This window comes from Cnephaeus nilssonii, assembly GCF_951640355.1.
Source record: "Cnephaeus nilssonii genome assembly, chromosome: 1".
Taxonomy (NCBI): Eukaryota; Metazoa; Chordata; class Mammalia; order Chiroptera; family Vespertilionidae; genus Cnephaeus; species Cnephaeus nilssonii.
The window spans coordinates 102,242,880-102,267,112 of NC_137072.1; the positions used below are offsets into that span (position 1 = coordinate 102,242,880).

Below are 24,233 nucleotides of genomic sequence, written 5' to 3' on the forward strand. Positions count from 1 at the left end.
TAGATCTGATGGAACTTATTGTGGCAGCCCCCTGATTAAAATATGCTTTCCTGCTTTGCACTTGCTTTATCATCAAGCACCAGAGAAAGGAGTAAGGAGCATCCCACCTTAAATGGGAGAGGAAATATAAGAGATGCCTGCCACTCAGGATCCTCTAATAAATTCTACCTGTGAAGGCCCGGTTCTCAGACCCCATCTGGTGAACGCCAAGGCCAAAAACACCCAACTCCATAGGAATGTTGTTTGCTCTGCCCTTTTGTCATCAGTGGATTGATTTTCATGTTCTGGCTAAACAGTGAACGAAGCTGAGGTTGTATCTTGCTTTGCACTGAAGACCCAATTAGCAAACACAGTCAATGAACAGGTCGAGAGTTGAGGTTCAGGAATGGGCAGGATCCTCAAGGCTAAACCTCTCTGTTTGAACACTTTTCCACTGACCTTTGTCCTCATCATAGGTGGCCTCCTGTAAAACATGCCACCAAACTCCACATGCAGAGCCAGAGGGGAAATAAATCATGGTTTATCCAAATATCATGTGTCAATCAATGCACAGACAAATCAACTGGCTCCACAAAGATCATTACTGATAAAGAATGGACTGCTTGCCGAAACCGGTTTGGCTCAGTGGATAGAGCGTTGGCCTGCGGACTCAAGGGTCCCAGGTTCGATTCCGGTCAAGGGCATGTACCTTGGTTGCGGGCACATCCCCAGTAGGGGGTGCGCAAGAGGCAGCTGATCGATGTTTCTCTCTCATTGATGTTTCTAACTCTCTATCCCTCTCTCTTCCTCTCTGTAAAAAATCAATAAAATATATTAAAAAAAAAAAAAAAAAGAATGGACTGCTAGCACAGATATGCAAAGATCGGGGTCGGAAGGGGCTCTGAGCTGCAGAGGTAGATAAATACATGCTGAATATTTAGAGCAGGCCTGAGTTAAAAGTAACTTAAACTGGATGCTACTTTTGACTCATGATAGGCCAGCTCTGTGGGTCTCGATGTCTTGGTGCTCCTCTGTAAGCAAGTGATCGGGCCATTTTGTCATTGACTACACTTCAGTCTGCCACTATAAATTCACATCAGATTTACAGCTTTCTGAGCCTCCTTGGCAGAGTTATGGGCCAATAACACGTCAGGAATGGCAATCTGGCTAGCTGTTTTACCCACCACATATTTTACAGATTATAGTCTTCAAGACACCAAGGGACTATCAGACCCAGATAATAAATCCACCAGGGGTCAGAGCTACAGGATCATGGTAGACATCTGACCCATAAAACACACTTGTGCTGATAGGGCTTGCCTATTTGTCTCTGTGAGGAGTTGTTGTATAGCAGACCCATTGCTCTACAGGATGCCCCAGAGGGAGAACAAATTAACCATCCACCTAGTTCCTGGTCCTCTGTAAGCCAACAGCACCAGTGACCTGGGGATCTTCGTCACAGTAGGTACACCTGGAGTCATCAGCTGGATGACTGTACCTTGTCCATCTGCTGATCGATGACAGAAGGTTCCCAACCCCCAATAAGTCAACACTTTGGAGTCTTTGCAGCCTCCAAATCTTATTGAACTGACTCCTCTTGGGCAATGGGACAGATAAAAAGCAACTAAAACAATGGGGTGACTGGCCACATGTAGACTACCCTTTCAGGAAAGGGCAAATATTTTCCAAATGTTTCCAGAAACATTTCTGACAAGTTCCAAGCATTGCAGATAAAAAAGCAAAACAAACCCAAACAAGGCCATCAATTGCCCCCAACTTCATAGTACTCATGGTCTAGTCAGGTAGGCAGAGTTCAGTAATGCATGACACTACCACCTAACCATTGGTGTAAGACAATCCATGGAGCTGACCCCAAATTCTAATGGCTGCTGATTTAACTCTTTAATATTTTTCTTAGTACTGTTCTCCTTCATTCTCACTACGAAGAGTCACCAACTCTCCTCCATCAGTTCCCTCCTACGCAGATGAACTGAGTAAAAGGAAGCTAAATGACATTGACTGAAACCTACTTAAAGTGAGGCAGAGGCCAAGTTCTCTTCAGGCAATATTCTAGTAACTTGGTTAATAGCCAGCTTGGCTAGTAACTTGGAGTAAACTTGTTTTTTTATAGTCTCCAACAGAGGCTCTATATCTTCAAGAAGATGGTGTTAAGGAAGACTGCAAACTAATCCTGAAATTTGAATAGCTTTGCCAAAATGTACATCCTAATTTTCTAACCACTTTATAGCTGCTGTTCCCCTTTTGTCTTATTTATGCTATCCCCCAAGCCCATTCCCACTGCTTGGTCAGTGGACACAATTAGTCTAACTTACTCCTTCACATCCCACAATGGTGAAACACACTTTGCACTTTCTGGTGCCTTCTTCTGATGCCCAAAAAGCAAATATCCTTATATTATGGAAAGAGAGAGAAACCCAGAGAGTCTACTTGAAAAGAAGTTTAAAATGTCCTTTTGAACCCAAGTAACCGCCTGCCTCTAATTCTACCAATATAGAGCCATTTGGTTGAGTTTTCAAGAATTGTTTTGTTTTGTTTTTTACCAGAATTACTGACCTAAAAATAAATACCTAGTGAGAACGAAAATCTCAATTTATGTAACAGGAGAGCATTCCCTCACCATCTTGTTCCATCCAAACATGAAACTTGGGCTCTCCTTTCCACCATATCTCTCTCTGCCTCTCTGGGCATAACAACCTCCATTTACTATAGATATTGGGACTCTCATATATGTGTCTGAGGCCACAGAAAAAAGTGGATGTCTCCCCAGAGCAGTTAGATGGCCTCAGAGAGGTTCCTCACAGGTATCTTTCTTCTGGACAATCCATGAGCCACCTGCAGGCAACTCTCCATGAAAAGTCCACATTTCACAAGGTTAATGAGACCAAAGGCTCCACTAACACGACTTCTCCGCCTGCCTGACAATGCACAGTACACCCCACTGGCAGCAAACAGTCTGTCTGTGATGGCTGGGCTTCCAAGCTAGCCCTTGGGCTCTGCTTGGACATTGCTATTATCCACCCCCCATACCACCTTACTTCTTAGTTGGCATCACCATCTCCCATTACCTCACCTCCCTCCTACTTCCAATCCACTGAGATCACACATCCTCCCTGTTCCTCCTCTCTTTGATGCAGAGACCTGCCTAGAGAGGGGTGGGGAGAGGAGTAGCCTGGCTTTCTACTTGTTAGTTTATCATCTTTCTAGTTTTCTGGTTATGGCCTTGCTTTCTCAGGGCCTTCTTTGGAGATCAGAAAATCAAACTGGACTTTTTCTTGTGGTTCCTAAAAGGAATATAGATGCCTCTGATGAATAGGGTGGGGTCGGGGGTGATGGTGAGTCTGATCTTATAAATGAAGTGGAGAAAAGAAACACAGACATTACTCTTTCAAAATGTTATCTGACTTCATCAGATATTGTCATTTAACACTTAAAGAAAATCAAAGGACTATGGATTTACTGTGCTAGATACTAGAGTATCCCCTACCTCATAGGACCATTAAAATATTAAAACTTTATATATACAAAGGGTTTAACAGAGTGTTTGGCATGTAGTAAGTGCTTGGTAAATATTAGCTATGGTTATTAATATCAAGAAGGAAAGACACTGAGGTGGACGTGGCTATGAGAAGGTGAAAATCGGGGAAAGACTTCATTACCATTCAAGCTTAATAAAAGCCAACAAGACCATGCCTGCCATCTTGCTTTCCCCTCCCACAGGGATTCCTCTTTGACTCAGCTTTTCTCTCATAGTAGCTAGAAAGCTTCATCCTACTCACCTGCCAAAAATGGTTAGATCCCATGAAAGCCCACATTGTCTGTACTCAAACTCTGGGTTAATTTTTGTTTTTAATTTCCAGCAGGTATTTTGCTCTTAACAAAAATTCAGTGTCAACCTGATATTGTGGTAGGTAATGCTCCTTCAGAGTGGCAGCATTATGCCTCCAATGACAGGATGCTGAGTGAAGTGGCCCCCTCCAAGCCACACAGAGACCCTCTGACAACAGGTAAATACTGCAAAACTATTCATTAGAGCCTGAATATAACACACCCTCACCACAGGAAAGCCAGTTCAAATTCATAAATGTCAAGACACGATTAGCTTAAAGGTCAGGTTTAATTACAGTTATCAAAACTGAAATGTACTAATTACTGAAACCAGGATGGAAAATTATTTTAATGGTTTAGAATGTTTTGCTGGTGCCTTTGTTTCTACACAATGATGGTTCTTGTCACTTGATGAAAAAAAATGGTGACGGGCATTTGCTTCCCTGGGTGGATGGAAGCAGAGAACAAAACAATGTTGATGAAAAAGCTCTCAACTCCAAACAGCTCTACAGAACAGTTGTTCTATGTTATTGTATTATTAATCATTTTCTTATAATCGGTGCTTTAGATATAATTTTAATGAAGCTTCAAGAGAAAGCTCAATGCATTACACTGTAACAACAAAGGAAGCACATTTATCACTTGGTTCATAGGTTTAATGGCAAAACAAATCAATAAATAAACAGCTGGTGAAAAAAATAACTCAATAACTGGAAAAATTGTTTTACCTGTAGGATTTCTAAGACTTCTACAGGGACTATTTATTGACTTACATAAGTATTTTTTGTTGAATTTTTTTATCATCTTTTTCCTTTGGATTTCCAAAGACTAGAAAGTTTAAACAATCTTAAATTTAACTTTATTTTGCTTTTGTCTCCTGTTTTTTTTTTATACATATAAGTGATAATACCTTTCAAAGTTCGACTCTATTTTAGAAAGAAAAGAAGCATGCTCCACAAGAAATTTAAGTGATAAGCAACCACAGGTTATGAGAAGCACCTCATAATTGGAAGATTTGGTCTGAATACTGATATATTCCCCATAGGGAAAAAGGAAGTTTTATGCAGTGTGGTTCTCATGTGGAGATTAGCACTCCTGAGGAGAACTAAAACATCCATTTCTGCAGGAAAGAAAAATTGTTAAAATGAGGCAGGAACCTACAGAATGTGTTTTGTCAAAATGGAGAACAAAGGACAAAGGAAATAGTGCTTTACTATCTAAAAGACACATTGAGGAGGACAGTTTTAGTTAAGAGAGGAGGAAAGGCATGACACCAAAGCATTTAAATAGCTCCAAAGAACCCACCTGTGCCAATGCAAGCTGAGCTATTCACCAGGAAGCCACAGACAATGCAAGGAGAGTCTGCACTCTGTTCTAGCTCAATAATGGAGAAAGAAAATGACATTTAATTAAGAGTTGCCTGCCTTCCAGGTACTTATGACATTGAAATCAGTGTGGACATAAGGCATTAAAGCTTGACATCAACATAGTTCACCCAAGAAGTCATTTACTTAAGATTTACAACTGACTGTAAGAGGAAAGTGAAAATTTATGGAAGGTTTCCATCTGGCAGGCTATATCATTAGTATTCACACTGATAGCAGCAATGATTTAAGTTTCATAATCTCAGTGAAGATACGCATCAAAAGATTCTTCTAAAATATGTCTAATAGCTCTAAGTGACTTCTTTATTAGAGTCTGCCTATGGAAAAAAAATGTCAGATATCAATGAAGAAGTCATCAAATGTTAATTTCAGTCTATTCAAGCAATAGAAATTTATAAAACGTTGGCATCGTTGTGTGAAACCCCCACCCAAACTCTCTGAAAGAGGCGCAATAAACTAACTACTTTTCATTGCTTTTAAAAAAATAAAACCTGATTGCCTTGTTTGATCTGATTACAGCAGGCATTTCAAGTCATAACGATGATTATTTTATTAAATATCAATAGCTCTTTGGGGGTTTGGAGGAAGAGAAAATGCAGCCCTTGGCGTGTGTTGTTCAGACCTGTGAATAAATCTTGTTAACAGAGAGGAGGAACTAAGTATAAATCTCCTTCTGCAGCAGACCCACTGTGCCATCCATTGTTCTGAATTAACGCACGCTGTCACTGCAAAATGCCCTCACGTTGTCAGAACAGGACTGCAGGAAGATAAATTCTTGGCACCCTCCCTTAAAACTGTAAGGAGAGAAATGCTTCAAACAAAAAGAAATATGATGTACTGGTATATGGTAGGGAACAAACCCAAGACTTAGAATACCCTCAGATCATAATGGGTACAGGTTAAAAATATGTTTAAAAGAGGTTAATGTTATTCTAAGGGTTTCATGTAAGATGCTGCAGAAATAAAGAGCAAGAGTTTTGGAGTCAGGTGAAAGACTGGCATTAAATTTGGTTCCTCCACATTTTAGTTCTGTGACCTCGAGCAAGCTGCTTATCCTCTCTGGTCTTTTGTTTCTCCATCTGGAAAACAATGCCTAGCTCATAGTTGTTGAAATCTAAATGAGATATTACAGAGGAAGTTCCCAAAACAAAGGTTCCCAAGAGCTTTTAGCTATGCAAAGCTTTTCATGGCTCTCTGTGAAATGAAAAATATGGAGTGGGCTGTGGAGCTCCAAGACTTCCAACCCCAGAAATTACCAGGAGTACCAGTTAATAATGCGGATTTTGTAATAAAAAAAACCCAAACCCATAATTTCAAGAGAAATATCAAAAGTGCTTTATTCAAAGTAATGTCCATCGCTAGATACACATTTCCCCCTCTTTCAGGTAATTTGTGGATACCATCCCAATAGAACTTTTCTTGTTTTGAGGCAAACCATTCAGAGACCCAATTTTCCACTTCTTCGTATGTATTGAAGTGCTGCTCAGAAAGTGCATGTGCCATCGATTGGAACAAGTGGTAATCTGAAGGAGCAAGGTTTGGTGAATACAGCCAGTGGGTTAATACTTCCCAGGCAAGATCTTTTAATGTGTCTTTAACTGGTTTTAAGGTGTGTGATGGTGCATCATGGTGCGTCGTCATGAAGCAAAATTACTTTGCCGTGTCTTCTGGCCCATTCTGGTCATTTTACGATCAAAGTGTGGTTCAAATTCATTATTTGTTGTCAGTAGTGATCAGTATTAACGGTTTCACCTGGTTTTAGAAGCTCATAATATACCACACCTTCCTGATCCCACCAAACGCAGAGCATTGTCTTCCTTCCGAAGTGATTTGGTCTTACAGTCAATGTTACTGATTGACCTGGATCAACCTACGATTTTGTACATTTGGGATTCTCAAAATAAATCCACTTTTCATCACCAGTCACAATTCGATGCAAAAAAGACTTTCTTTTGTGCCGTTGAAGCAACATTTTACTGATAACTTTTTCGTTTTCCATTTGTCTTTGGTTCAGTTGATGTGGCACACATTTTCCTTCCTTTAAAATCTTTCTCATTGCTTGTAAATGGTTGGGAATTGTTTGCTGAGCAATGTTTAATCTTTCTGCAAGTTGTTTTTGAGTTTGACATGCATCTTTATCCAATAATGCTTGTAATTGTTTGTCTTCAAACTTTTTCGGTTGACCTGGATGTTCTTTGTCTTTCACATTGAAATCATCTCTTTTAAAGCATTTAAACCAGCGTTCACAAGTATCTTGAGATGGAGCATGTTCACCATAAGCTTCCTGAAGTATTCAGCAGCACTTTTCTTCAAAATAAACTAATGAATTAAAACTTCCCACAAATGCTCTTTTTTTGGCACGAAATTTGACATTTTTAAACATAAAAATATCTGTGATGTTAACACCTGCAGGAAATTTGACATATGACATTTCGAAGCTTGTTGTCAATTCAATAAAATAGCATACATATCAAATTGCATATATATCAACATATGTGTACGTAACTCCATCTATTGGAAAAAATCCACATCACTAACTGGTAGCTCCAGGGGTTAAAAGGACAAAGTGTGACAGACACTGTTGGTTATCTGTTCAATAGCCATCACTCCCTTCTCCTTGTTAAGGAAATGTCAATTGTATCTAAATATGTCATGTGAATATGCTCAGGAAAATAGGCCTCTCCCATAACTCTAAGAGATAACCATGATTGGTTTTATGTTGGGCATATACGGTCATAGTAAGTTTAAGTCACCAAATATTTCTGGCTCTCTGCCCTACATGCACAAGGTAGTATTGCATTTCCTGGCTTTTTTTTTTGTATTTGGACCAGATCAGGTTATCTGTTATAATTACTTAGTAATAGATCAGGAATGAAAATAATATTGGGATTTAATGGATTACATGAAACTCTCTTTTCCCTCTGGCACAGTAACCAGCTAAGTTTAAGATGATAGCTACTTAACTTATCCTGGATCTCTGAATGACAGCATAGAAAGAGATCCCAGTCAATTCACAATAGACATGGGGCATCAGCAATAAAATAAACATGTATTGTTGCAAGCCACTGAGATTTTGGAGTTGTTTGTTCCCATAGCAGGCCCTGAGTGATTCTGACTCATGCAATAGAAACTTCCTAATGGTCCCTAATGAAATGAATGAGAAGTGCACAAGGAAAGACCTCATTCTTCTTCCAGTCTTCCGTGCAATTGTGTAAGCACTCAATTCTAAGAGATGTGAGGAAGAAGTATCAAGATAGACTTTATAGAGGAAGTAATACTTCAAATGAATCATGATCTTAAAATATTTGGGGGGTTACCAAATTGGTTGGGAGGGGTAAAAAAACATTTCAGATAGAGAGTAGATTGAATAAGTAGATGGGAGTGGGGTGGTACTCTCAAATAGTTGTCTAAAGAGAAAAACAAGATATCAGGGGCATCTTTATTTAGCCTTTATGAAATTTGGACTTTATTCAGTGGGCCACAGGCTTGTCTACTATAAAATCTATGACAATTGATGGTGAAATGCAGGACACATATCCCTGGACAATTCCAAATTTTGAGTGAAATGAGAATGACATCATCACAGTCCTTGATGGTGGTTGCCACACAGTGATCCCATGACATCGAGAAGATTATCTGCTGATTATGCACAACCCCACCTCTTTCCATTCCATTCAGGAAAGAATACGGAAGTTCAAAATTGTGAACTCTATATTTAACTTTTTGCACTCGGATGTCGAGTGTGACTCGACACGGTTAGCATTAGAATAAAGGAATCGAGAAAAAAGCAAGCGAGTGCAAAGGGTTAAAAAACAAATCACTACTGGTCTTCAATACCTTAACTCAATTAGTAGCAGACATGCAGTTCACACTTCACAAATTATCCTAATGCATTAATAGGTCCTGACAGCATTTCTGCTATAGCAGTGGGAGCCATCAAATGGGTTTTAAGCAGAGGAGTGACATAACTAGAGATGCACATTTTAGAAACATTTTTCTACAAACATTGAGATAGATGGAATTAATGGGGCAAGATGGTAGTTAGAACATCATTTAAGACACTGTAGCAATCATAAGCTGCTACATCTTACAAAGAAAGACAAGAAGGGTCATATGGCCATCTGCTAAAATCTAAGAGAAGAAATTTATCTTTCTTGGTCTGTGTGGTTACTTTCAAATAGTGTCTTTTTCCCCCAATTTTCTGAAAAAAATAAGTTTGAGAAACAAAATGCAAAGCTCAAATGCACACGGGGATAAATCAAGATGAATCAACAATGACTCCTGCTCTAACAGTTTCCAGCATTGCTGTTAACCCGAAATCTTAAGGCCTGAATGCCAAACACTTAGCACAGATGCCACCACCACCCCTTCAAGTTCTATACTCGAGTCATTTAAATTGACCACTATAATTTTTCACTGTTGAACCTTGACATATCATCCAAACCCTTCAGAAGACAATGGTCCAGAAAGCCATTGCCAGTTGATCCATCTGGCAAGGAAAATGGACCCGGGGCACCTATTTCTCAGATTTACCAATATATTGAATAAGTGTGAAAGGATTCGAGCAGAAAACTGAAAAAGAGAGGACTGTATTCTATGTTTTATTTCTACTCTCCTTTTAATTAAGTTTCTTGAAGTTCTGTCCTAATGAAGGAAAAGTAGAGCAGTGGAGGTCAGCAGACCTTGGCTGGCAGGTCTCTAGGCTCAGAGGAGGAACAGTGATGGGTAGGTTGAGAAAGGATGGAAAGGATGGCATGGGTGAACTGGTCTCTGAAAAGTGCTTATTTTGAGAGAAAAGAAAAAGAAATTTCTCCTGTTTGTTTTGTTAACATAAAATCTGCAAAGATGTCTCCTACACAGATGATTTCAGTATAAACCATCTAAGACAAATACGGACTATAAACACCACATCAGACCAGAATGCAAGAGTGAGCAAAACTAATCCTGCTCCCACAATGAATTCGTAGAGTAACCAGAGATCATGTCAGCTGCCCTTCAACTTCCCTATCACTGAACCAGGGTTCCAAATTCCTTCCAATAATGGTAATAAGCACTTATTGAATACCAATGAGTACTAGACAACATTCTAAGCATTTTGCTTATATTATCAAAGTCAAGGTAGATCTCTCTTGGAAATAAAAGTGGTGAAAAGGCATCTCCCCTTTACTTTATTTATGTTATTATCCTCACTTGGCAGTGACAAAAACCAAGGCTCAGTAAGATTAATAGGACTCATGCTCCCATCATATAAGAAACAAAGCGTATCATAGTAGCCACTGTGTTTTACAGAAAGTGCTAAATGTCATTTTCAAATTACAGCCAGTCAGTTGGGCGAAGACTGAGGCTTCAGAAAACAGTACAATTCCCATGTGTCATGGCAAAACTTCTGTTTAAGAGCATAACACTGTCAAGGCTCTGAAAATGAACACCCCTCAGCAGACCCAACCTGTCTAATGACTACCAGTGTCCTGCCATGTGCTAGCTGACACTGGCATATACAGCACTTTCTGAGACCTTTATTGACCTGTTAATGTCACTCCCAGTGCTAATGGAGTAGTACATTATCCACAATGGAACTGAGGAAAGCTGTATCAAATAGCAATCCCTAGGACTAACTCGGAAACATACAGTTAACCTGGGCGAGCTGCCATCAGATAATGAAGAGCTTTGGCTGTTGAATCTTCCTGGGGCAACAACATAGATACAGTAGTGCCCCCGTGAACTGACTCACTCTCTTTTTCAAGAAGTAAACACCCCTGCAGTTATTAGATGATTTTACATCGCATCAGGCAAGAAATAGAACATTTTGGAAATGTGCTTTCTCAACATTTGGCGTCTCAAACTAGAGAAAGGGAAAACCTGGCAAAATTATTTAAAAGGATGAAAGATGTAAGCGCCGTTATGAACCTCTCTCCAATGGTAAGTAGCCAAGCGTTTATTGGGTGAATGTAATTAGAGACAGATTTCAGTGCAGCTTGGATCCAGCTGTTTCTGTCCTCCTGGCGCCAGGCGGTAGCCGGATAGCTCTGTGGCCACTGGCAATTTAGCCAATCAGTTCCACCTCAGTGCACCCAGCTGACCTCCTGCCTCACCGAGATGATGCACCTGCTTATTAAGATGGCTCAAAATTCCAAAATGAGGTCCCCAAACCTCAAAGGCACCTTGAAATATGCACCTCCAATGGCACACCTATCAGGCTTTATCTTATAGCTGTGTTTGTTCTGGGTATATTTGTGCTTTAAGAAGCCGCTGGGAAACTTCCTACAGTCGGCCTGATGCTTTCCTGTCACTGCCAGGTAATGGTTTTCACTTCTCCTAGAGAAAGAATTAAAGAACAATGTCGATTATCTATTTTTCTGAAGGATGATGTGCAAAGGCCTCTGCACACCACTAAGAGAGAGACTGTCTGCAACAAAGACACACACATGTCTTTAAACCATGATTTCTTGCTTTTTATGGATATGTAAAATTGGGGGGGAATTTGTTTCTCAATGTCCCAAATATAATAATATAAAATTATGACTGGATGTCACACAATGGACCCAAAGTTTATGAGCCCTGGATAAAGCAGTAAATGGGGTACGAACATCTCTGGCCTTGGGTAAGTCATCAGTTGCCTCTACACGGACTTGATTATAATCTTTGTATTAACTGCCTCCGCACCCATCCAACAAGAAAGCCTATCAACCCCTGGGCCCAATGCTCTTCGGATGGGAAATGTCCCATTTTCTACATACAGCTGCAAACACTACAAACAGTTCTTGCATTTATTAAGAAACTGAGGAAGGGAAAACCCTTAGACCAGACTTTGTCTTTTGATGTTGTGCAATTTCAGTCTCCTTGTCATCAAGGTAACACAGACTAATCCTGGTACCCTGTGTGAAAGAACCACAGAAGGGTATCATTGGGAGCCATCTTGGAGGCTGGCTACCATACTGACCAAGACCAATAATGCCTGCCAATGTGATCTCCTCCTTGTCTGCCTCCAAATTCACCTTGGCCATTCTCCCCATGCAAACTATGCTCTAGTAACACGGTCTTTTCACAGTCCCTAGACACCCTGAAATAGTCCCTTCCTCCGTGTCTTTGTATTTGCTCATTCCTATGTCTGGAATGTTTTTCGTCAGTTCTCCAAATGGATAAATCCTTTTCATCAGTTTAAGTATCACCTCATCAGCTAGGTGCTACCAAACCATCTACTCTAAAGAATTTCCTCGATCATGAGAAATCCTATCACTTATTTCTTTCATAGCACCATTTTACTTACTTTTATTCATGTATCTATTTATTGTCTTTTTCTAAATATAATAAGCATCATGAAGATAGGCACCCTGTCTATCATGTTGTACCTCCAATGCTCAGCAGAAAATTGGTGCTCAAAAAGTATTTGTTGTCTGAATGAAGAAGATAGTCAACAGTTCTTTCCAGGCAAACATCCTGTATTGTAATCATCTTGACCTGTATATGTACACAGTGGGTCAGAAGACATTTTTCTAAATTAGGGATGAAGGCAAACCTTAGGACACCTCTTCCCTGCCACATTTCTTCATCTCATGACACAGCTTCTCTAAACGGTCACAGACAATGAGTTCCATACTGGCTCAGCACCTTTAAGATTTCCCCTACCACCTTCTAGTGTGACACCAAGCTCTCCTTTGAAAGCTTCTAGAATTGCAACTGTAATCAACCCATAACCTTTCAGCTAACCCCGTGGTTGGCAAACTGTGGCTTGCAAGCCACATGCGGCTCTTTGGCCCCTTGAGTGTGGCTCTTCTACAAAATACCACAGCCTGGGTGAGTCTATTTTGAAGAAGTGGCATTAGAAGAAGTTTAAGTTTAAAAAATTTGGCTCTCAGAAGAAATTTCAATCGTTGTACTGTTGATATTTGGCTCTGTTGACTAATGAGTTTGCCGACCACTGAGCTAACCTATCCTTTCTTTCTTTCTTTTTTTTTGTTTGTTTTGTTTTGTTTTGTTGTTGTTAACCCTCTCCAGTGGATATTTTACCCATTGATTTTTTAGAGAGGATGGAAGGGAGGGGTAGAGACAGAGAAACATTGATGTGAGAGAGACATGTGGATTTGTTGCCTCCCACACATGCCTCCCACACATACCAGGGCCAGGTACCAAACCTGCAACCAAGGTATGCACCCTTGACCAGAATCAAACCCGAGACCCTTCAGTCCGCACGCTGATGCTCTAACCACTGAGAAAAACTGGCTAGGGATAACCTAACCTTTCTTGCTGTGTTGTACATAGTTTCTAGCCAGTTGCCTCATGCCCAATTTCTACTGCTCATACCAATCTCATCAGTTAAATAATTTAGTGTGTTCTGTCTGTGTGAGCTCTCAATCTCAGCATCACCCAAGGATATCGAATTCCTGACCTCTCTGGACTCCTCATTCTACAAACTTGTGCCAAGCTTGGTTCCAACCCACACTCAGCCAGAACTCCTAGGATCCCAGCCTGGGTCCAGTAATCAAGCACCAGCCAGAATTTGAACAATATAAGATGTTCAGACAACAGCTTATCCCTTGTGTTTTTATTGCCTCTTGTTCTCTAGAGATGTTATCATTTGAACTCCCACCTATATGGTTTTCAAACACTAAAATTCTTTGCTTATCTTTCTTCCATTGGCTTTACTCAGAGCATAACTGCTGATCTTATCAGGTACAAGATCTGCATAGACACTTCATTGACTGTTCTACTCCTTGCACCCTAACTCTGCATTGCAAAGTGGAATCTGCCTGTAGATCTAGGTTCTAGCCCAAACTCTAAACTGATCATCAGCTTCCTGATCTGTGAAGTAATAATATAAGCTCAGATGCTCTCAAAAGACTTCCTAAGTTCTAGAAGTGTACTATATAATATCAGCACACATGTGGCTTTCCCTAGTTATTTTTTAACTTCGATCCTTTAGATACTGAACCCAGATGCCAGTTCCCTCGGCAACATACATGAGAGCCACAGTCCCATTTCCCTCCTGCATGTATGTGCTCGCTTGATGCATAGCCTCCTAGCTCTGCCGGATTCTTCATTCCCCTTCTTTCCTGAGAGATGTCTCAGCAGCAGCATCCACAAAGGTAAACAGTTCCCCATGGGGAGACTTGTACTAACCTCTCGAGGCCCTCCTACAAATCGCTGTTGCTATGGTTGCCCCCATTCGTTAGCATGGCTGGACTTTCTAATTACGGAGGCATAGATTCTGTCACATTCAGGGAAGGTTGAAGGGCTACTCTATTAACTCCCCGGATATTTCCAGGGCCAGAGAGAAAACAAGTAAGAAATCTCAACTGTTTTTAACGAAGGTCAAAATGTAGATATTATGCCCTGCTTATAAGTCATTATTGAAAGGCATTTCCAAGCATGTTCTTAGAACCAGTTTACATAAAATGTTTTACGTTTTCTTTGCTTTTATGGTTAATAAACCAGAAATTTTATATAAGTTTTGGACTCTCAAAATGAGAGCTGGAGTCACATTCAGGAATTGTTATACTTGTTGACTAAAAAAGCAAATAAGAAAATAATTTTCTGTGCGTATTATATATTAAATAAGAAAATAATGTTCTGTACATTATATATTTTCAACCACATTACCTGAACCTCCTCCATAGCTTTCTGTTATATTTTGGGTATACAAGGAATCAAAAGATGACTCTATATTATCTTTAACAGTAAGCAAAGTATCTTATCTTTTTTTGTAATATTTTATTTAATAATGGTGCCTAAACACCAGAGTCTTTTAAACTCTGCACACGCACACACACACACACACCCCACAACCTTTCCAGTAAAAACTTCCAGCTAGTAACTATCACGACACAACTGCACCGAACACATCTGCTTTCATTACTAAGCAATGACTGACAAGCAAAAATACAGTCACTGTACTCAGGCTTCAGGTGCCTCAGGAAACTTTTCAAGTTTTGTCAGAGTGATAAGAGGTTAACCTTCTTGACTCTGAACCTACTTTCTCTTAAAACAACTTGTGTCAGAAAATACTTTTTTCTAATCTTTTTTTATTAAATCCTCCCTGATATTTTTCTATAGAAAAACCAAGAGATATAGCTCAGAGTGTGTGCTTAAAGAAGCCCACTTGTGCGTTCCTATCAGAGGTTTTAAACTAAGAGGATTTCTTCAAAGCCTGCATGAAAGAGTCTTTTAGTTATGCAACGTATGGAGAGAAATAAAATGTCTCAAAATTATCTCCTCTGGAATGCCAGTCCCTTCTGCTTCCTACTGCCACATTTCAGCTATAAGCCATCTGTTTAAATCCATTATTAATCATTTAACTTTTCCTTTGGGGTTGTTAATTGTTGTTAATCTGCCTCCCAGACAGGTTAAAGTCGTGCAAGCAAATGAACATGTCAAGGCAGGAAATATATTTCACTAGGCTGTTTCATTGTCATAACTCATCCAATTATTTTTTAATAAAATTATGGTTTTTTAAAAGACTGGTTAGAAAAAAACTAGGTAACTTTGGGGAATTTTTTTAAAAAATAGTTCCTTTAAAAAGTGTAGTAAGTAGGTTTGAAAAATGTGATGTTCTTAGTATTAAGATACTATAGTTTTACATAGGTATACAGATGATAGATCAAAGCTCCCTACAATAACTACTTACATTAAGATAATAGGATTATCAAGTCATTGTTTAACTTTGTGGAATATATCAAACTAGTTCATTAAATATCAACTGCTTTACCCTAAAAAAGGAATATGTATCATGTACCATGTATCCCACATGTTAAAAAGGAAGGCTTAAAATGGCAAAAACATGAACAAATAAAATTTTAAATTTTTGATTTATTGAAATCATTCTCATGTTTATTTCAGATTTTTCTACAAGGAAAACCTACGATATGCCATATGTGTTTTTGCGTTGTCCAAGAATATTACCCCAAACTGAGTTCTAGGTCTCTTTCTTTCTCCCCCTACAGTTAGTCATGCCTTCATTTGCTTCTATAGTATTTACTTGCTTCCTGGCTTAGATTACCTCTGATATGGCTCCCCAGGTACTTCTTCAGGCATCCCCAGGATGGTTCTGTTTGGAATTCATGCCAATACATCAAAAACCAATCTCATCATCTTCTTTCCCAATGAATCCAGCTTCTTCTCAATTTCCCTACTGTAGACATAGAAATCACTATCTTTGTGTCTATCTAGGTTGGAGTGCTTGATCATGATTTTTTTATTGACCTATTACTCTTGTCTACATACCAGTTTCCCAATACTGTAGATCTCAGCAGTTGCATCATAGTCCTAGCTATTATTATGTTAAACCTAAATTATTTTACCTGCTGCTTTTTGGTCTCTAACTCCTGACTCCAAAAGGACCCCTATCGATGGATTTAGACTTGCTGAGAGATGTCAAAGCCACATACATGGTAGCTCTCCAAGAGGGATATCGTCTAACGGAGTTGTTACCAGTTTCCTGAGCTTTCTCTGCTTATGATTATGGCAGAGACTCATGGATTTCTCTTCCAAAACACTTCATTTTCCAACCTCCTTTAGAGTTGGCCATTTGACTGAGGTCTAGCCAGTGGAATGGGAATGGGAGTGATACAATCCTCTTCCCTTCCTGACACTTAAAAGCATCCCAAATGATACCCCATATCTCTCTGTGGTTATGTTGGGGGGCCACCGGTTCCAGATGGTAGGGAGCCACCCTATATACATTGGACTGTAGTAGAGAAAATAAATAAACTTATATAGTATTCAATCCCTGAGATGCAATGGTTTCTTGTTACAAGTAGCATTAGTACCTCCCAGGCCTTTAGGTGAGATAGCTCAAGACTTTGGGAGTACAAAGTGAATGTCTTTCTTAACCCATATCCATTCTAAATGAGAGCCACAAATCAGAGAATAGGGTTGGCCTTCAAAATAGATCCAGAACAAGAAACTGTGGGGATACCTGACACAGCCAGGACACAAGACATGAGACATACTGCTCTACCAAATTGTTGACGTTAAGGCTTAGTTAGCTTTTAATACCTAACCTGCTTAATTCTTTCAGTAACTGCAGGACAGGCTACAGGTATCCTATACATTATTATTCTATAAAGACTAAGAAAATCTCCACAGGACGCCTCCCACCGTACTATTGAAATAAAATGACAAATTCTATCCTGTCATTGTCTACCTTGTTTTCAACAATCTTCTAACTCCCTTCAGACTACCTCATGGGTTTGGACTCTCTGCCTGCCTCTGGGTTTCAGTTTCTTCCAGAAACATTGCTCTTTATGTCTCCTTGGGCTCCTGGCTCCAGGCTCTACAGCATGTGGCCAGACCAGGGCTTGCTCTACAGTCAGTCTGGGATTTGGTAACTCCAACCTGGATTTGGGGCCCAGGGGCACAACAGCTCCCCCTTGTTCATTCTGAGGTACATCAGTGCCCCTTTCTGGGACTCTTAACCCTGCCCACACATCTGTTAGCAGCCCTGTCATAAAATCATCTTCAAAATAGCAACTGAAATATCTTTTTATTTTCTTCCAGAAACTGGCTAATAAAAAACAATTTTTAATGGAAGCATTATGCTATGGTCTTTGTAGATTTAGCCATTATAAGTCTGAAAACTTGTGTGATTCAATCAGAGCACCCCATTCAAGAAAAAATATCACAACTACCAAGTGATGAAAATGAAGTTCAAAGTCATTTTGATTCATCACAACACAAGATCTTAATCTTAGGGGAAGCTAGGGGCTACACAAGGGGTGTACAGACGCAGAATATTGGGGAATGGAAGCAGCATAGTGAGAAGATATAATTATTTTTTTTTAAATTTTCCCATGCTCCTAGGGATTCATAAAATGCCACTGATATTTTCTATCCTTAAAAAAAAGTTAAGAATAAAAAATAAACACCTTCTCTCTATGCTGCTTTCATTGCCATTTCAAAAGAACTATCCATACAAAGCGTTATTTATAAACATCGGGCTCTCCTGTTCTTGAACCAAACCCAACAGCATACAAAGTTGGAAAGGCCACATCTCCTTCCAGGGAGCGAACAATATCTCTACCTTTGGCCTTCCAGAAGCTATGAAAGCCCTTCTCCCAGCAGACGCTTGTGGGAATTGGCACCACAGACGGGTCTTAGTATGTTATTTGCCCTGAAAACAAAGGAAGGTTTGCATTTTTTTAAAATATAGGGTGCTTCACACAGAAGAGACAGGAATTGGTGTTTTGTTTTGTTTTATTTTGTTTTGTTTTGTTTTGTTTTGTTACTTCAAAGCACATTCTCTGCTGAGCAAAGGACAATGAACCATACCCATGACTATCTGTAAGATTCAGGGTTAAAGCATTTTTTTTTTTGCATGTAGTTAAAACCAGGCAATGAGTCAGTGAAAAGAATTCCTCATGAAATGGCTTTTAGATGTACTTTTTCATTGTTCATACAAGCATTTATCTTAAAAGGATATGCTCATCTGTTCTAGTCACTAACATTTATATCTATCCAAGCCACAGTTAACGCCTATTGAAAATTTTGTTTCCATGATTATTATGGAACTTAATCATGTTTATGGACAAAGCCAGTTTAGTCATTTGAACTGGGCATCTATTTCAGAACAGTCTATATCACTGTGGACAGGCCACAAAACACCTTCTACAAAAACGCTCCTCACAATCTGTCACCAATGCACCATGAAGTCAATGTTCTGTAGATAAAGGGGAGGGGAAGGGGACTTCCCAAGTATTATTGCTACCTTCACAGGAAAATTGAAGTGTGTGTGTGTGTGTGTGTGTGTGTGTGTGTGTGTGTGTAAATATATAACACCCCAATATTGTTGGAATATATGTGTATTCCAAAGCCAAAATACAACAGAAATATTTCTATAAAAGCATGTGGTCTTGCCCTAACTGGTTTGGCTCAGTGGATAGAGCGTCAGCAGACTGAAGGGTCCCAGCTTCAATTCTGGTCAAGGGCATGTACTTTGGTTGCGGGCACATCCCCAGTAGGGGGTGTGCAGGAGGCAGCTGATTGATGTTTCTCTCTCATCCGATGTTTCTAACTCTCTATCCCTCTCCCTTCCTCTCTGTAAAAAAATCTATTTTTTTTAAAGCACGTGGTCTTTGTGGATGTAGCTCTTTAAATCTATGGACTTATATGGTCCAATCAGAATACCCCCATTGAAAAAAACAAATAGCACTACTACCAAAAGTGGTTAAAAAGTATTTCAAACCCACTTGTAATCCACCACACTACCAACATATACTCTCCCTTTCTCTACATTTTTCTCTCACCTTTATCTGCTACCAAGAGTGATTTGTTTTCCATGGAGGTTGGCTTAACTGGTTGAAGTGCCATCCTGTGCACCAAAAGGTTGTGGGTTCGATTTCAGGTCAGGGCACATACCTAGGTTACAGATTCAATCCCCAGTTGGGACACATACCGGAGGAAGCCGATAGATATTTATCTCTCTTGCCCTCCCTCTCTCTCTAAAATCAATGATCATACTCTCAAGTGAGGATTTTTAAAAAAAGATTTTTTTCAAATGACCTAAAACTTTCTCCCTCATGTAGTCTCTGTGGCTTTTGTATACATCACTAATGTAGATCAGCCTAATAGTTCTATCAGCCAACAACTTGTCTTTGAGGATAGAAAGAAGCTGGAAAATTGAGGATAATAATGCATGTAAGCAGTCTTTCTCCAATACTAATGTTAATGTTTAAAATAATGGAATCCAAAAGTTGTGAATTTTTACTTTAATCAATTTTCTATTGTGTGGAACAGAAACCCATTCAAACTAACTCAAAAAAAATGGGGGAGGGAAGGTGTGACTACAAGGATACAATAGGCATTCTTTGAGCAACCAAAGGCAGGAAATTAAACAGAGTTGGGCCTCTCTGGAAATTATAAATTCAGAAACCGAGTCTCCTCTTCCTGTTTCTCAGGGGCCTGCTCTATCTCTGATTATGAGCTTTGTTATCCATTTTTCTCTTCCTAAGTTTCTCTGATTATTTATTCATAGTACACATAATGGGGACTTCACCCTCTGAACATACAGATTGGGTCCTCATAGTCAAAACTTCTTCTATGTGTCTTAGTTCAAATTCCTCCCACTTGTAAAAAATATGGCCTACCCTTCAGCATACCTTTGGAATGCTGACCTCCAAGTGAGAACCAGCAGTGTCAGCCTGATGCTTGATAGGGACTTGGGATAGGTTACAGTGGAGCATCTCATTCACCATCCATTCTAATTTCCTTCTTATATTCCACATTCCCTTGAAGAGATATTTCTGGATATAAACTAGTTTCCACTAAATTAGAAGTACTTTCATGAGATTTTAGATGTGGAGGTGGAGGTGTTCCTGCCTTTTGGTTTTGCCTTTGCAAGCACAATCTTGGAAACATTGGGACTTACTGTGGCAAGATCTGATGTCCTACCCCTAGCCTCATATGACTCAGGATAGAGAAAGGTGTATTCCTGAGGACACAGTTCCAGGCAGCCTGCTTACTCCCCACTTTCCTGGCAAGAGAAGTAGCTTCCCTGTGAGACAAGTTTAGTTGGCTCTTTTAGGAGGTCATTTCTGGAGGTCTACAGCTCTTCCAAGAATTTTGTTAGCAACTAGATCCTTATATTAAAACTCTTTCTGCTAAAATAGCCACATTGGCTTTTATTTCCTATAGCTCAAAGAGTCACTGGGTCCAGATCAACAGGATTCAGTGTTCCAATCAAAATCTAGAGGAGAAAAAAGATGCAGAGCCAGGGAGTATCTCATAGGGACTTAGTCTCCACTATGGTTGACTAAATGTAGAGGATACCTTTGGATACAACCATATAAAGCATTACACAAATGTCCTCTGTTAAATAAAATTAAAAAAACACAAGACAGTAGTTAAAAGAGATTAAAACAGATTTTATACAGAAACTATCATGATAAGGGAAAAACAGATCTCAGTATAAAATTGGGCTCAATTCCAAGTACAACAAGTAGAAATTACAGCCACAGAGCAGGATGGGCTGTGAGTGGATGTACAATTACTAAGAAGAAACATCAGAGATGGGTGGGGGGTACTATTCTGGTTAAATAGACTTAATAATATTCTTGCTGAAGGCAGACCAGGGTGGTCAGATATTACCTGGGGATTTTGCAAGATGGGGAATTTGTCCAGATATCAAGAGTGATAAGAAAATTAGGGTGGAAGATTCTCTCTAAACTGACACAGCTTTGCTAAAATCTGTGATGCGAAGATGGACACAGAAGTCCAAAGGTTGAGGTCTAGTTGAGAAGAAGGCTTAGAGGAATTGGTCAGGTTTGGTCAAGGCTTAAAGTTTGGTCAAGGAGATACAATTTGTCACCTCTACCCAAGATGTACAAGTCTGAATTCTTCTAGTGGGGGGCTTTAAGGAAATGAAAGAGGAAGTCCAATATCCTGGTAATTAAATAAAATGATTGTCGCACATTGAGACCTGCAAGAAACTGAGAGAATAAAGTTAACACTGATGGGGGAAAAATCATCCTTCTTGTATCAGCAAGATAACCTCCTCATTGTAAACAAGTTTAGAAACCATAATAACAGATTAAACGCTAGACAGACAAATGCCTAACCAGGTAACTGCAGCAGGTGAACTTTAGTAGATGTCCAATCATGAGATACTCACAATAAGCAGGCAGAATATCCACTCTCTCACCAATCAATGGTGCAGTCCAGCCCTCCTAGGGTCACACCTCAGGGCCACGCCTACTGCTATCAATATGTGATCATATTTCTGACCTGAGCACAGATGAGCACACTTCATTTGTCTTCCTTGACAGAGGTAACACAAATCTAAAGGAAGATGAAATCAAATAATTTCTTATTGGGGTTCTAGCATGATGTCAGAGTTAAAGGTGCACACATATGTGGATTTGCAAAATAAGAATATGCGTGAACACAAACATATTTAGAATTAAGATAAGAAAAGGACTTAGAGAGTGATATACTGAAAAACTAAAGATTTACTTCAAAAGGAAAGAGGATAAGAGTGACAGCAGTAAAAAAAAGAGATTAAACAAAATTTATTTAGTGCCTATTATGTTACAGACATTTTTCTAAGCCCTGGGAATGTTTCAGTGAATGAGAAATACAAGGAGAGGAGCCCGCCAGGCAAGATGGCACCGTCCGTGTTGCTGTGGCCCCTCTCCCGGCTGCTGGCCCTGGCCAGGCTCTCGAGCAGTCCGTCAGTGCAGTCCAAGTTCTATGTTCGGGAGCCGCTACATGACAAACCTGACTGGCTGAAAATGGGGCTGACCTTCGGTACTACCGTCTTCTTGTGGGTCTATCTCATCAAACAACATAATGAAGCTGTTTTAGACTATAAAAGAAGAAATGGATTAGAATAAACTTTTTAAATACTAATACAGTGTGCTCCATATAGAGTTGAAAGCAGTTCCATCTGTTGAGTTGAGAGAGAGAAAAGTTATATGTGAAACTATGCCATCAGCATTTGTGTTTTGCATCATTAAATGAAAAAATAAAAATACAAAAAAAATTCTATCAATTCTATCAATTGAGAATTCTCAATTCTATCAATTGAGAATTTTTCGATGATAGAAAAAAAATTTAGGAGCATTGAGTGTCAGAAAGGATTCTAGAGATAATTTATTGAAGTGAAAGATTCTGGAGAGGTCTGGGGGTCAAGTGTTTTAGAAAGGGGTTTTGTGCAAGTGTTGCTATAGTTTCCAAATTAGGTTATTTTAAATCATCTTCAAAAGGCCCCCCAAAATAACATTAGTATTTAATATATTTCAGATGCTACACTATGCTGGTATAGAAATGACTGGAAACTGAGACACAGAACATGAAAACCCTAGATTTATATGGGTTAAGCCTACATTAAATTTTCCATTTTTCAAACTAAATTGAGTGAATTTCCACATCTTATTTCTGAATCCCTTCTTTAGATATCTTCTTAAGAATTCTAAGAATGAATCCCAAACTTATCTCATTTATCGCACCATCTCTCCTCCCTTTGCTGTAATACAGGGCTAGATATCCTTGTTCTTATTTCACAGAGAGAAACACTGTAGCTCTGAGATTCTCTTTGGAATGGAGAAATATGCAATTCAACTATTTTTTTTCTTTAGCCTGACCTCCTTCTATATAGATGAAAATTTAATATTTGTTGAAAGTAAAAATAAATGTATAAATATTAAAAAGTAAAACAAGTATTAAAAACTCTGTTTCTGGCTTTTAATTCCCAATCCTCTAGCAGACTGGCCCCCCTTCGCCCTCACACACTATTCAATGTTCCCTAAATTTAATGATATCAAGTTCACTGCCATGTAAGTATTTCTTCATTCAATGGCTGGGGAAAATTGTCATTGGTATGCAAACTGGTCTCAGGCAAGGAACATTACTCTTTAATCTCCTAATTTTAATTGGTATGCCATCATGCAGACTGGGGCTGCTAATGGCCTAGTTTGTAGATTAAGACCGGCAGACCTGAACGGTGGTATGCCATTAGTTACAAATAAAAAGAGGAAAAACACTGAGCAATGATAAAAGAGGCCATTCCAAATCAGAGAGAAAATGATTCTTCCTCATCTTCTCCAAGGTTCATGACCCGATTTCAATGTCCATTGTAACAGGATTCGGACTAATGTTTTTCCCTCCGTCAAATAATTTTAGAACAGTTGGTAAATTGAAATGATTTGCTGTGCACATACCAATGTTATTGGCTGGACTAGGAAATGCCGCTGAACAATTTGCTCACAAATGACATTGTTTCAGCTGACAGAACTGTTTCTTTCACTAGGAAATACTTATCTTAAATGAAAAGAATCTTTCACTATATAAGGAAAGCATATTTTTCTTCAATGAAATTAACTATCATTATTACTTCTAGTGTCTTTTCACCCTCCAATAAGTAGTCAAATATATGTTAATCTTTCATAGAGTTCACACATATATGTGTCACCCGTGAAGAAAAGGAAAGTTCATAGTGAAAAAAATAAATGTATATTTAGATAGATAGATAGATAGATAGATAGATAGATAGATAGATAGATAGATAGAAAATAGATGAGAGAGAATGCAAAAGGA

The 24,233-nt window shown here is 39.2% G+C and overlaps 1 protein-coding gene across 1 annotated transcript; it reads left to right on the plus strand.

The window, feature by feature from the left end:
• Nucleotides 1-22,300: 22,300 nt before the first annotated feature.
• On the plus strand, nucleotides 22,301-22,543 carry LOC307103017 (NADH dehydrogenase [ubiquinone] 1 subunit C1, mitochondrial-like; the record flags this gene model as incomplete). Its single annotated transcript, XM_079776875.1, has 1 exon — nucleotides 22,301-22,543. The coding sequence occupies one exon, from the start codon at nucleotides 22,301-22,303 to the stop codon at nucleotides 22,529-22,531; it is 231 nt and encodes a 76-aa protein (XP_079633001.1). The 3' UTR covers nucleotides 22,532-22,543.
• Between the last annotated feature and the right edge of the window lie 1,690 nt (nucleotides 22,544-24,233).